At 41.9% G+C, this 14,871-nt stretch overlaps 1 protein-coding gene across 1 annotated transcript in view; it reads right to left on the bottom strand.

The window, feature by feature from the left end:
• The window catches only part of LOC134357658 (androgen-dependent TFPI-regulating protein-like), a 78,901-nt gene that overhangs the window by 40,581 nt on the left and 23,449 nt on the right, over positions 1 to 14,871 (bottom strand). The window contains exons 2-3 of the mRNA XM_063069280.1: positions 9,004 to 9,120; positions 851 to 952 (exon numbers count right to left, since the gene is read on the bottom strand). Coding sequence (XP_062925350.1) covers positions 851 to 952; positions 9,004 to 9,120 — 219 coding nt within the window. The remainder of the gene's footprint in view (positions 1 to 850; positions 953 to 9,003; positions 9,121 to 14,871) is intronic.

The following is a 14,871-nucleotide window of genomic DNA, read 5'->3' on the forward strand; positions in this document are numbered from 1 at the left end:
TTATGCTTTTTGTGGAGTTCCACATTTTTAGATAAATTCCAATTCTATGACTACACTAGAATAGCTTAACAAAGGAAGCGCAAGTCTTTGACATTACAGGTAGGTTGTTCTAAGGCTCCTTCAGCTTCTGCTGTATCCTGCACTGCGAGCTATACTGTGATATTACATGTGGCAAATCAAATGAGCTGAAGTCTGGTTTCTCTCAGGGTGGATACCTCAGAATGAGATCAAGCTCGATCAGAATTTGGCACTTTTGGGTTCCAATGATTGCAAATACTCCTTGGATTTTGCATCAATAAGAATGTGCCCTTTCAATACAAGAGTTTAAATGGCATCATGTAAGCCTTTTATAGATTCACTACTATTCAATGTATGTCAATCCAATTCAAAAGGCTCTTGACAGATGCACTGAATTTTCTTCTGAGCTTCCCATGACATGTTAGAGCCCTTCCACTCAATCCTCAAACTGCCCACATCCATCACACTTGATGTAAATACAATTTCATTGTAGGAGCAGTAATAGCCACATCTGCACCCTATAGACACTAATTACAACTGCAAAATAAATGACACATCGCCTTCTTGACGTATAGAGTTGGGCATTCGCCAACCACAAATGCCCTCTATTATTTTGTGCCATGGCTTATTTGTCAGTTTTATATATATAACTGAAGCTTCAGGAAAGTACCTAAAATACAAACATTTCATCATTTACTTTATGAAAGCAATTGAAAATGTTTTTGTCTTCCATTGACTTTGCAAATATATTTCTTAAAAGTGTTGATCTGTAACTAAGGCACTTACTTTCATTTTTACTGATATTATCACATGTTTGATTGTTCACACTTACCACAGCATGATTTACCCATAAAGGAATGAACTTATCAAGGTCTTCAGGATATACCAATGCTCTGTCAAATGTGAATAAAAGCCAAAAGGCAGTGACAACGAACTGAAAAAGATAACATTAAGATATCAGGGTGGAATTTGTAAAGACTTCTGATATAATTCAGATAGATTGCATTGGTTTGATATAGTCATCATCATCATTATATGCTGTGTTGTATGACGTAGGTGATCTTATGACCATGATTGATCTTGGCAAATTTTTCTACAGAAGTGATTTGCCATTGCCTTCTTCTAGGCAGTGTCTTTACAAGACAGGTGACCCCAACCACTGTCAATATTCTTCAGAGAATGTCTGCCTGGCATCAGAGGTTGCATATCTAGAACTTGTGATATGCACCTTTTTCTCATATGACCTACTCCCAAGGCATGACTCTGATCGGGGGCGGGGGGCGGATGGAAGGGGGGTGGCTAAGCAGGTGCTACACCTTGCCCCAGAGTGATCTGTAAGCTAGCGGCGTGTAGGAGCACCTTACACCTCCTTTGGTAGAAACCTATCTCCACCTTGCCACCCCTTGAAATAGTAAACCATTTATTTAAACCTTGTCACTCAATGTTCACAGACATTTTAGCCTATAAATTAAATATTAGAAAAGAAGAAAAAAACATGTTGAAGCAAGACCAGGGTAAATATTAAAATGAACTCTGCTGTTGTTTTTTGTAATAAACATTAAGGTTACAGTGTAGTCAAAGAGCACAGCAGCACAGAAACAGCCCTATATCTAGTCCATGCCAAATTGTTATTCTACTTAGTTTTATCAACCTGCCCCTGGACCATAGCCCTCCATACCTGTCCCATCCAAATACTTATCCAAACTCTTCCTAAGTGTTGCAATCAAACCCACATCCACCACTTCCACTGGCAACTCATTCCACACTTGCGCCACCCTGAGTGATGGAAATCTTCCTCACATTCCCCTTAAGTATTTCACCTTTCTCCCTTAACATATGACCTTGAGTCTTGACCCAACCTTAGTGACAAAAGCCTGCTTGCATTTATCAAACCACCCCTCATTCTCCTATGCTCAAGGGAGTAAAGTTCTGATCTATTCAACTTTTCCCTATAACTTAGGTCCTCAAGTACCAGCAACATCCTTGTAAATTTTCTCTGACAAAAGAAAATCTGCAAATGCTGGAAATCCTAGCAACACACACAAAATGCTTGAGGAACTTAGCAGGACAGGCAACATCTATGGAAAAAAGTAGAGTCAACGTTTTGGGCCAAAACCCTTCCTGCCGAAGAAAAAAAAGCTGAGGAGTAGATTTGAAAGGTGGGGGGAGGGGAGAGAGAAATACCAGACAACAGGTGAAACTTAGAGGGGGAGGGATGAAGCAAAGAGCTGGGAAGTTGATTGGTGAAAGAGACAGAAGGCCAAGAAGAAAGAAAAAAAGGGGTGGGAGGAGCACCAGAGAAGGTGATGGAGATAACATGAGATAGGGACAAAGGGATGGGAAATGGTGAAGTGGGAGAAGGCATTACTGGAAGTTTGAGAAATCGATGTTCATACCATCAGGTTGAAGGCTACCCAAATGGAATATAAGGTTTTATTCCTCCAGCTTAAGTGTGGCCTTATCCCAATAGTAGAGGAGGGCATGGATGGACAGATTGGAATGGGAATGGGAAGTGGAATTAAAATGGGCGGCCACTGGGAGATCCCTCTTGTTCTGCGGACAGAACATAGATGCTCAGCGAAGCAGTCTCCCAATCTATGTCGGGTCTCACCGATATACCGCTCCGAAATGATATCGTTTTTGTAAGTAGGTATCGTGCACAATCCTGATTTGATGGAGACAGACGTGAGAAGCACAGAGGAACATCTGGAGAAACTTCTGAAATGCCTGCTTCGCTGCCACTGCTACTGTGTGATCGAGAATCTGCAGCGAGGAAGGCCCCAAATCCTTGGCTTTGCATATTGCTTGTTGCCGGGGCCGGGGTCAAAGCGTTTGGCAGAAATGGTGCTCGGTGCTCGGTGTTGGAGGGCTGGTCAGAGGCTCGAAGTTTTTGGATGGACTCAAGAGTCAGCTGTGGTTGGGTGCCTCCAGGGTGCTGCATCGGCAAGTTTGCGGCACTGGAAGCTCATGGCAGGAAGAGTTTTTCTTCCTTCTACCATCTGCGTAAGATGATGGGACTTTCGAGAGACTTTGAGACTTTTTTTTAACCATGCCCATGGTCTGTTCTCTATCAAATTACGGTATTGCTTTGCACTGTTGTAACTATATGTTATAGTTACACACATCAAAGTTGTTGGTGAACGCAGCAGGCCAGGCAGCATCTCTAGGAAGAGGTACAGTGACGGTTCAGGCCGAGACCCTTCGTCAGGACTGATGAAGGGTCTCGGCCTGAAACATCGACTGTACCTCTTCCTAGAGATGCTGCCTGGCCTGCTGCGTTCACCAGCAACTTTGATGTGTGTTGCTTGAATTTCCAGCATCTGCAGAATTCCTATTGTATATGTTATAGTTATGTTGTTTTTGTAGTTTTTCAGTCTTGGTTTGTCTTGTGTTTCTGTGATATCATTCTGGAGGAACATTGTATCATTTCTTAATGCATGCATTACTAAATGACAATGAGAGAGGACTGCGTGTCCTCATAATCTAAAAAACAAAAAAAGGCCACACCAGGGGTACCGAACACAGTATATGACCCCAAAAGACTCACAGGTGAGGTATTGCCTTACCTGGAAGGACTGTTTGTGGCCCTGAATGGTAGTGAAGGAGGAAATGTAGCACTTGTTCCATTTGCAAGGATAAGTGCCAGAAAGGAGATCAGTGGGGAGGGATGAATGGACAAAGAAGTCATGTAGCAGAAAGTGGGGGGCAAGGGAATGATGTGTTTGGTGGTTGGAGGTGACGGAAGTTTCATAGAATTATGTGCTGGATGTGGAGGCTGGTGGGGTGGTAGGTAAGGACAAGAGGAACCTTATCCCTGGCAAGGCAGGAGGATGGGGTAAGAGCAGACGTGCGTGAAATGGAAGAGAAATGGAATTTTCTCTGTATTCTTTCAATCTTATTGATATCTTTCTTGTAGGTAGCTGACCAGAACTGCAGGTAATATTCCAAACTTGGCCTCATCAACGTCTTATATAACATCCAAACTCCTGCACTCAATGATTTGAGTTCCATTGCCTTCAAAAAATACTCAGCTCCCACAACTATTTTCACATTTTACTGTCTCACTTTCTAATTTTGAAATATATTGAAGTAGGATTTGTTCTGCAAAACATTGTGGATCAAGTCAAAACTAAAGAAAAATTCCAAAACTTGTCAAAAATTTACTAAAAATTAAAATCCAAAATTGTGAGTTTGAAAGGCATTCATTCCCTTTGTAGTCACGTACTATGCTAACTTTCCTCAGGTGTAATACTGTACTTTGCCTGACCAGCTCATCTAATTTGTAAATGTAGAAAGTTGGAGGATCACCTGTTTTCAATGAATTCATAAGAATAAATACTCCTTTGCTCTGTAATGATTTTCACAGATCAAACCAAAACGAAGGCAAAAGTGCTTTCAAAACAAGTCAGTGAAATGACAATAGAGAGACACAAATCTGGAGAATGGTAAAAAGCCATGTCAAAGGCATTGAACATACCTTGGAGCAGATAGTGAAAAAGTGGAAAAAATATGAAATCACAGTGATACTACCGAGATCAGGCTACCCCATATGAAATCACAGCCACACTGCCTAGATCAAGCAGCCCCTCTAAACGTACTTGCCAGAGTAGAATGGCGCTTGTAAGAGAGGTTACTGTGGTGCCAAAAGTCACTCTGAGTGTTACAATGGGGCGTTGGAAGCAGATCCAAGTGCAGGACACAGACATGGAGGTAGCATTAACAGAAGTGTGTTTATTAATAGTTGCCAGGGAGGCCAGAGAGCGAGGATTAGGTGCTTACTTGGACATGAACGTTGGACAATGAACCAGAGGAGCCTGGGCTTGGACTTGGACGCAGAACCTAGACTTGGACTCAGGCACAGACACAGAGCCTGGACTTGGACTTGGACTCAGTCTCGGGGCCTGAACTTGGACTTGGACTCGGACATGGAGCCTGGACTTGGACTTGGACTTGGACTTGGACTCGTACACGGAGCCTAGACTTGGACTAGGACTCGGACACTGACACGGAGCCTGGACTTGGACTCGGGCTCGGACACTGACATGGAGCCTGGACTTGGACTCGGACTCGGACACTGACACGGAGCCTGGACTTGGACTCGGACTCGGACACGGAGCCTGGACTTGGACTCGGACTCGGACACGGAGCCTGGACTTGGACTAGGACTCGGACACTGACACGGAGCCTGGACTTGGACTCGGGCTCGGACACTGACATGGAGCCTGGACTTGGACTCGGACTCGGACTCGGACTCGGACACTGACACAGAGCCTGGACTTGAATTTGAACTCGGACACGGAGCCTGGACTTGGACTTGGACATGGAACCTGACTTGGATTTGGACACGGAGCCTGGACTCAGACTTGACTTGGACACGGAGCCTGGACCTGGACTTGACTTGGACTCGACTTGGACTCAGAGCCTGGACTCAGACTTGGACACAGAACAACAAAACCAAATAACAACAAACAATTCATATCTTGACACGGGGTAGCACATGAAGCGGCAAATGGCTGGCAATCACTTAGCTGAACACGAAGAGACAGAATTCCCAAAGCAACCTCAGGCACTGGAGCCACTTAGAATCCACCATTCTCAGTGGCCAGAAACATGCATTGCCTCACTGGCTGAGGAGTCCATTCTCGGCGGCCCTGGAACATGCATTGCCACGCAGGCTGCGGTGTGATGGTCCAGCCATGAGTAGATGTAAGCCGGAGTTTTTATGCTGCTGGTTCGGTTGAGGATCAGGTGCCCTAATCAAGGAGCCAGGTAGAACACGGGGAAAAGGAAATGAACTGAAATAAGGCGTCAACGGACTGGACCGTGACACTGAGTGAGCTACAAAAGTCAATGACTGCAACTAGAGATGAAGGTCATGGCTCCACAACCTCTAAGGCCATGCAGAAAAAGAGTATTTATGCAGGAGTGGCTCGGAAAAAACCTTGGCTATATAAAAAAAAACAGCATATCCTTGCCCATTAAGACTTTGCAAAGCTTCGCTTAGAAGATAGTGTAAAGATACTGATGAAGATTTTGTGGTCAGATGAGACTAAAGTAGAACTTTTTGGCCTCAACACTAAGCAGTACATGTGGTATAAATCTAACACTGTGCATCAGCCAGGTAATACCATCCCTTCTGTAAAGTAAGGTAGAGGTAGCATCATGCTGTGAGGATGCTTTTCAGCAGCAGGGGCAGGAAATCTGATCAGGATTGATGGGAAGATGAATACAGAGAGATCCTGGACAAAAACCTGCTAGCCTCTGCCAGAAAGCATAAACTGGGGAGAAACTTTATCTTTCGGCAGGACAATGGCCCAAAACACTGCCAGAGCAACCATGGAGTGGCTTCAAATAAAGAAAATTGATGTCCTTGAGTGGCCTAGTCAGAGTCCTGACTTTAATCTGATCAAACAACTCCTGCAAGACCTCAAGATTGCTGTTACCACTCCTCCCCAACTAACCTGGCACAGATTGAGCAATTTTGCAAGGAGGAATGGGCAAATCTCGCTCCATCACGTTGTGCAAAGCTAATAGGGGCTTATTCAAAAAGACTACTGGCTGTAATAGCTGTGAGAGGTGAATCAACTAAGTACTGAACAAGGTGGGAGAATACTTTTGAACTGCTGACATTTCAGAATTTTTAGGTTTTTATGCTTTACAGTTTTCCTTGATTTTGCAGTTCTACAGTGGGTACACGATTCACAAATAAAAATTCTCAGTTAAATTAATCAAAATCCCTGGTTGTAAACTCATTTATGTGCAGAAAGGGCTGGGAGCTGAATATTTTACAAGGCACTGTATGATAGCCAATGTCCCAATAGTTCTCTTTACAACCTTATCTACCTGTGGTGCACTTTGAAGGAATTATGCTAGATCTCTTTGTTCTACCAAGCATCTCACTGCCCTAGCATTCAATTTGCAAGTTGTACCCTGGTTTGTCCTCCAAGTGCAACACCTCACACTTACCTGCATGAAATCTATTGGCCAACTTTCAGCCCATTTATCCAACTGGTCCAAATACCACTGCAGGCTTAGATAGCCTTCCTTCCTGTTCACTAAGCCACTGATCTTGCTGTCATCTGAAAATTTGCTAATCCAGTTTACATTATCATCCAAAAGCAGACCCAGCACCAATCTCTACAGCACATCACTAGTCTCCAGTCAGAGAAGCTACCACTCTGTGGGTTTTCCCACTAAGCCAATGTTGAATCAAGTATACTAATTCATCCTGAATGCCAAGCAACGGAACCTTCTGGACCAGACTTCCTTGAAGGAATTTGTCAAAGGCCTTGCTAAAGTCTATGTACACAATATCCACTGCCTTTCCTTCATCAACATTCCTGGTAACCTCCTTGAAAAATTCTGTAAGGTTGGTTAGACATGACCTACCCCATGCAAAGCTATATTGATTATCCCCAATCATCTTCTATCTATCCAAATACTTATATAACCTGTCCCCTAGAATACTTGCCAATAATTTGCCCCCTAATGACCTTAGGCTCACTTACCTATAATCTCTGTTTATTCCTAGAGCCTTTTTGATGAACGAAACGACAGTCTTCCAGCACTTCACTCGCTGATAATGGACATTTTAAATACTTCTGCCAGGGCCCCTGAAGTTTCTGCACTAGCCTCCCACAGAGTGTGAGGGGACAACATTAAATCCCTGGGGATTTAATCCATCCTAATTTGCCTTGGAAAGTAAGCTTCTCCTCTTCTGTAATTTGAATATGGTCTTTACTGTCTGGCCTCAATTCTTTGGACTCTGTGTCCATCTCCCAAATAAATAGAGATGTAAAAAATCCATTTAAGGTCTCCTCCATTTCTTTCAACTCTATGCATAGACAACCACACTGTTTAAGTGGACGAATGTTGTCCCTTGCTATCCTTTTGCTCTTAATATATCTGTAGAAACCTTTGGGATTTTCCTATCCCTTGTCTGTCAGAGAAACCTCATATGTTCTTTTAGCCCTCATAATTTCTGTCATGCTGTATTGTAAAGGTCACAAAGGAGAAATCTGAGGGGAGATGGTTATTGAGTCATTATTGAATCAATAAAATGTGAATGAGATAACTCAACTACTGTTAACAGGGCTTGGAGAATACAGCAACAAGTTCATATCTTACTAAATCAAGCAGAATAACTAAAATCAGCCAACCTTCCAAACAACCTGCAAAAAAAGCACAAAATCGTGACACTACACAATGATAAAACTGCAAAACCTGAGGTAGTGCAATGAGAGCATTCTTCCATGTATATCCTCATAAACAAAACATTTATAATAGAGAAGAAAAATCAATGATGAAAGTGAAAGAAAAACAACTTTGGTTTTGTATATGACACCACTTATCTGAAATATCAAGGAAACAGACTAAATAACAAAGTGAGTTAGAACATTAACCCATTTTCTGGTGTGCACTTTCCAAATTAAAATTGAGCTTTCAAGTTAGAACATTGAGCCTCTAGGTCTACAGTTAGAAGAATAACATGGTCTAGTTTTCTGTGGTTGGTTATTTCCCCAGTGTGCAACAACTTAGAGATGTAAGAGCTGAAAGATTCCTCTCTTTTCTGGCCCTAAAAGTCCTGCAGGATGTATCAGTAAAAATCTCATGGATAATGACAGGTAATGTATACAGTAACATGGCTACATGTGTAGACTTTTTTTTGGCATAACAAGATGATCTAAAAATAAAAGGAAGAATTTAAAGTGAATTCTAAAATAATGATTAAACTGTCAGCTCAATTTATTTGAACTCCCAAAATAATATGACTTTGATTCCACATCAGAAATTAACTAGACTAGATTTGGAAACTTACATGTAGAATTAATGAATGGAAGAAAATACATGTGGAGTTAGAGAATGTGGAGACAGGACAATTAATTCAGATACACTCTTTCCAAATATGTAGAAATAAAAACCCTTGTTCCAAGTGTTTTGTAGATCATGGCAATTTCTAGAACAATGAAAATAGTTTATACTTACAGTACTAACAGGGAAAACCAGGACTGAGAAGAAAAGGTCTCTTAGTGACAGGATCCAGGCTGCTCGTTTCTGTATGTCTGCAAGGATGCAGAACCCATTGAAGATCATCTGCAGAAACTAAAATAATTAGAGGAATATTGTAATTTCCATGTATAAGCAGCACCGTTGCAACCATTTAAAAGATGGTTGTAAGACCAATTTAGTCAAAGCTCTTAGGTGTCATTCAAGGTGCTAAAACCTAATTCAGGTGGAATGATGGCAAGGAAAAAGTGAAGAGAGGCAGTGATGGTATTTCAGAGGAGGAATTGAGTACTAAGAGGAGGACAAGTGAAGGGAGCAGCAAAAAGTAAGGTGGCATCAGGGAATAAGAAGGAAGGAAAGATAAAGGCTGGGGAATAGTTACAGCAGGGAGGAGTAGAGGATAAGAATGATAAACAAATGATATTATAAAGAAAGGAAATGATACGCTGACTGTACTAAAAGAGAAGAAAATTATGTAGTGAACATTACTTGATAAAGACAGTGTACTTAAAAGATCAATACTACTCCAATATAAGAAGGACTGCAGATGCTGGAAATCCAAAGCAACACATACAAAATGCTGGAGGATTTCAACAAGTCAGGCAGCAGCATTTATGGAAAAATCAACGTTTTGGGCTGAGACCCTACTTCAGGACTGGAAATGAAGGCGGAAGATGCCTGCCTAAAAAGATGGGGGGAGGGGAAGAGGCTAGCTGTAAGGTGATAGGTGAAGCCAGGTGGGTGGGAAAGGTCAAAGACTGAAGAAAAAGGAATCTGATAGGGGAGAAGAGTGGACTATAGGAGAAAGGGAAAGAGAAGGGGACCATAGGAGAAATAATATGCATGTGAGAAGAAGTGAGAGGTCAGAGTAGGAAATAGAGGATGGGGTGGGGGTGGAAATAGTTCAGCAGAAGGAGAAATCGATATTCAAGCCATCAGATTGGAGGATATCCAGGTGGAATATGAGGTGTTGCTCCTCCACCCTGAGGGTGGCCTCATCTTGGCACAACAGAAGGCCCTGGATCGGCAAGTTGGAACAAGAATGGGAATCGGAGTTAAAATGCTTACTGCTGGGAAGTACTACTGAAGTTACAAATCAGCTATTCCTCATGGAAAGAGCAGTAATAATCTGAAGGGCTGAGGTAAATATTGCAGAAGTATTGGACAGAGAGAATGCCAAAGGGTTTCTCCATTGATAGGACGTTCAAGGAAAAGGAAAGGAATGAACCAAGAAGCAAAACGCTGGTCAGCCAAATGTCAGCAGTTATGAAACAGTTATCATGGAGAAAATAATATAAATCTGCAAATAATATGAATTTGTTAAACACTAATCAGGTCGAACCAATTTAATTAATTGCTTTGGTGAAAAGAATGTGCTTATTAGCTTTTGGAAGAAAATTTAAACTATACTGTGTGGTAGGCTTATTAAGAGGATTGAATACTTTAAAGGAAAAGTGTTAGTGTGAATATATAAACTCACAGTGAAAAAATGATCTATGTTCATAGAATATAAAACATAGAACAGCACAGGAACAGGCCCTTTAGCCCACAGTGTTGTGCCAATTCAATTAAATTAATAATCAAGTGGCCAACTAAACTAATCTCTTCTTTCTATGTTGTGTAGAAAGAAGAGGTTAGTTTAGTTGGCCACTTGATTATTAATTTAATTGAATTGGCACAACACTGTGGGCTAAAGGGCCTGTTCCTGTGCTGTTCTATGTTTTATATTCTATGAACATAGATCATTTTTTCACTGTGAGTTTTATATTTGTGCCTATCGAAACTTCTCTTAAAAGTCCCTAATGTATCTGCCTTCATTACAACCCCAGACAGCACAATTCAGGCACCCACCACTCCAGTTCTCTACACTAATTTCCCTACCACAGAAGTGAGACCACCATATCTATCGTTTCCAGGACCATCGCTGGTTCCCATATGGAATAATGAAACAACATTAGCTAATCACCTGTCTTCCAGGACTGGCTGGAGAGAACACAAAGATATTGGTCAAGGCCCTATCAGTCTCTTGCCTCTCTCAAAAACCTTTGTTATATCCTATCAAGCCCTGGGGATTTATCCACCTTAATGCTCTTTAAGAGACCCAATATTAACTCCTTCTTTCCTTTGAAATGCCTCTTCACATGGCTTTAGACCACCTGGACAACACTAACATCAACACCAGTGCCTAAGAGGAATAATGTGAGCTGCCTTAATGACTATCACCCAGTAGCACTCACATCTACAGTGATGAAATGCATTCAGAGGTTGGTCATGACTAGACTGAACTCCTGCCTCAGCAAGGACCTGGACCCATTGCAATTTGCCTATCGCCACAATAGGTCAACGGCAGATGCAATCTCAGTGGCTCTCACATGGCTTTCGACTACCTGGACAACACAACCACCTATGTCAGGATACTGTTTATCGACTATAGCCCAGCATTTAAAACATTCATTCCCACAATCCTGATTGAAAAGTTGCAGAACCTGGGCCTCTGTACCTCCCTCTATAATTGGATCCTTAACTTCCTAACCAGAAGACCACAATCTATGTGGATTAGTGATAGCATATCCTCCTTGCTAATGATCAACACTGGTGCACCTCAGGGGTGTGTGCTTAGCCCACTGCTGTACTCTCTATATATACATGACTGTGTGGCTAGGCATAGCTCAAATACCATCTATAAATTTGCTGATGATACAACCATTGTTGGTAGAATCTCAGGTGGTGAAGAGATACAAGAGTGAGAGATGCCAACTAGTGGAGTGGTGCCGCAGCAACAAACCTGGCACTCAACTTCAGGAAGGGTAAGACAAAGGAACACATACAAAACCTCATAGAGGGATCAGAAGTGGAGACAGTGAGCAGTTTCAAGTTCCTGGGTGTCAAGATCTCTAAGGATCTAACCTGGTCCTGACATATCAATGCAGTTATAAAGAAGTCAAGACAGCAACTATACTTCATTAGGAGTTTGAAGAGATTTGGTATGTTAACAAAAACACTCAAAAACTTCTATAGTGTACTGTGAAGAGCATTCTGACAGACTGCATCACTGTCTGGTATGGGGTGTGGGTGGCGGCTATTGCACTGGACCGAAAAGAGTTGCAGAGAGTTGTATATTTAGTCGGCTCCATCTTGGGTACTAGCCTACAAAGTACCCAGGAGTGATGACTCAGAAAGAAGGAGTTGATCATTAAGGACATCCAGCACCCAGGGCATGCCCTTTTTTCACTGTTACCATCAGGTAGGAGGTACTGAAGCCTGAAGGCACACACTCAGTGATTCAGGAACAGCTTCTTCCCCTCTGCCATCCGATTCCTAAATGGACATTGAACCCTTGGACATTACCTCAATTTTTTAATATATTATTTCTGTTCTTTGCATGATTTTTAATCTATTCAATACACATACACTGTAATTTATTTATTTTTTTTATTATTATTTTATTTTGTTTTTTTCTTCTATATTATGTATTGCATTGAACTACTGCTGCTAAGTTAACAAATTTCACGACACAAGCCGGTGATAATAAACCCGATTCTGATTCTGACTTCTGCATATTAATACAATTGGTACTGATCACCCTATCATCTCCTCCTCCTTGGTAAATACTGATGTAAAGTACTTATTAATGTAGCCTGGGGAAAAGTACACACTCAGGACAACAAAGACTTTTTCGGGTTTTAATTCCTTTATCGGTTTTCGATGCTTAAGTGCCAGTAGAGGGTCGCGAAACAAAACGAACAAATTTACAAGCAGATCTTGCCGTTACAATCTCAGTTTAACTTCCGATTCACACCCTTGTATATGGGCAGAATTGCGTATGCAGTATAAAAATAACAGAACTAATCTGGTACAAATACGCTAGTGGCAATCCTGAAGGAACACAATACAAACAACATTAGAATCCCACCCACCCTGCATTTTATACATAACAGCGAAAAATGTAAGCGAATACATCTCATCTAAGATGTACACACGTGCTGAACTTCCAATCAGAGACTAAACATTCACATTCCAACATTCAGGTGCTGAGGAAGAGGATTTCTTGGAATGTATGCGGGATGGTTTTTTGAACCAACATGTCGAGGAACCAACTAGAGAGCAGGCTATTCTGGACTGGGTTTTGAGCAATGAGGAAGGGTTAATTAGCGATCTTGTCGTGAGAGGCCCCTTGGGTAAGAGTGACCATAATATGGTGGAATTCTTCATTAGCATGGAGAGTGACATAGTTAATTCAGAAACAAAGGTTCTGAACTTAAAGAGGGGTAACTTTGAAGGTATGAGACGTGAATTAGCTAAGATAGACTGGCAAATGACACTTAAAGGATTGACGGTGGATATGCAATGGCAAGCATTTAAAGGTTGCATGGATGAACTACAACAATTGTTCATCCCAGTTTGGCAAAAGAATAAATCAAGGAAGGTAGTGCACCCGTGGCTGACAAGAGAAATTAGGGATAGTATCAATTCCAAAGAAGTAGGATACAAATTAGCCAGAGAAAGTGGCTCACCTGAGGACTGGGAGAAATTCAGAGTTCAGCAGAGGAGGACAAAGGGCTTAATTAGGAAGGGGAAAAAAGATTATGAGAGAAAACTGGCAGAGAACATAAAAACGGACTGTAAAAGCTTTTATAGATATGTAAAAAGGAAAAGACTGATAAAGACAAATGTAGGTCCCCTGCAGACAGAAACAGGTGAATTGATTATGGGGAGCAAGGACATGGCAGACCAATTGAATAATTACTTTGGTTCTGTCTTCACTAAGGAGGACATAAATAATCTGCCAGAAATAGTAAGGGACAGAGGGTCCAGTGAGATGGAGGAACTGAGCGAAATACATGTTAGTAGGGAAGTGGTGTTAGGTAAATTGAAGGGATTGAAGGCAGATAAATCCCCAGGGCCAGATGGTCTGCATCCTAGAGTGCTTAAGGAGGTAGCCCAAGAAATAGTGGATGCATTAGTGATAATTTTTCAAAACTCGTTAGATTCTGGACTAGTTCCTGAGGATTGGAGGGTGGCTAATGTAACCCCACTTTTTAAAAAAGGAGGGAGAGAGAAACCGGGGAATTATAGACCGGTTAGCCTAACGTCGGTGTTGGGGAAACTGCTGGAGTCAGTTATCAAGGATGTGATAACAGCACATTTGGAAAGTGGTGAAATGATCGGACAAAGTCAGCATGGATTTGTGAAAGGAAAATCATGTCTGACGAATCTCATAGAATTTTTTGAGGATGTAACTAGTAGAGTGGATAGGGGAGAACCAGTGGATGTGGTATATTTGGATTTTCAAAAGGCTTTTGACAAGGTCCCACACAGGAGATTAGTGTGCAAACTTAAAGCACACGGTATTGGGGGTAAGGTATTGGTGTGGGTGGAGAATTGGTTAGCAGACAGGAAGCAAAGAGTGGGAATAAACGGGACCTTTTCAGAATGGCAGGCGGTGACTAGTGGGGTACCGCAAGGCTCAGTGCTGGGACCCCAGTTGTTTACAATATATATTAATGACTTGGATGAGGGAATTAAATGCAGCATCTCCAAGTTTGCGGATGACACGAAGCTGGGTGGCAGTGTTAGCAGTGAGGAGGATGCTAAGAGGATGCAGGGTGGCTTGGATAGGTTGGGTGAGTGGGCAAACTCATGGCAGATGCAATTTAATGTGGATAAATGTGAAGTTATCCACTCTAGTGGCAAAAATAGGAAAACAGATTATTATCTGAATGGTGGCCGATTAGGAAAAGGGGAGGTGCAACGAGACCTGGGTGTCATTATACACCAGTCATTGAAAGTGGGCATGCAGGTATAGCAGGCGGTGAAAAAGGCAAACGGTATGCTGGCATTTATAGC

Source organism: Mobula hypostoma, chromosome 17 (genome assembly GCF_963921235.1).
Source record: "Mobula hypostoma chromosome 17, sMobHyp1.1, whole genome shotgun sequence".
NCBI lineage: Eukaryota > Metazoa > Chordata > Chondrichthyes > Myliobatiformes > Myliobatidae > Mobula > Mobula hypostoma.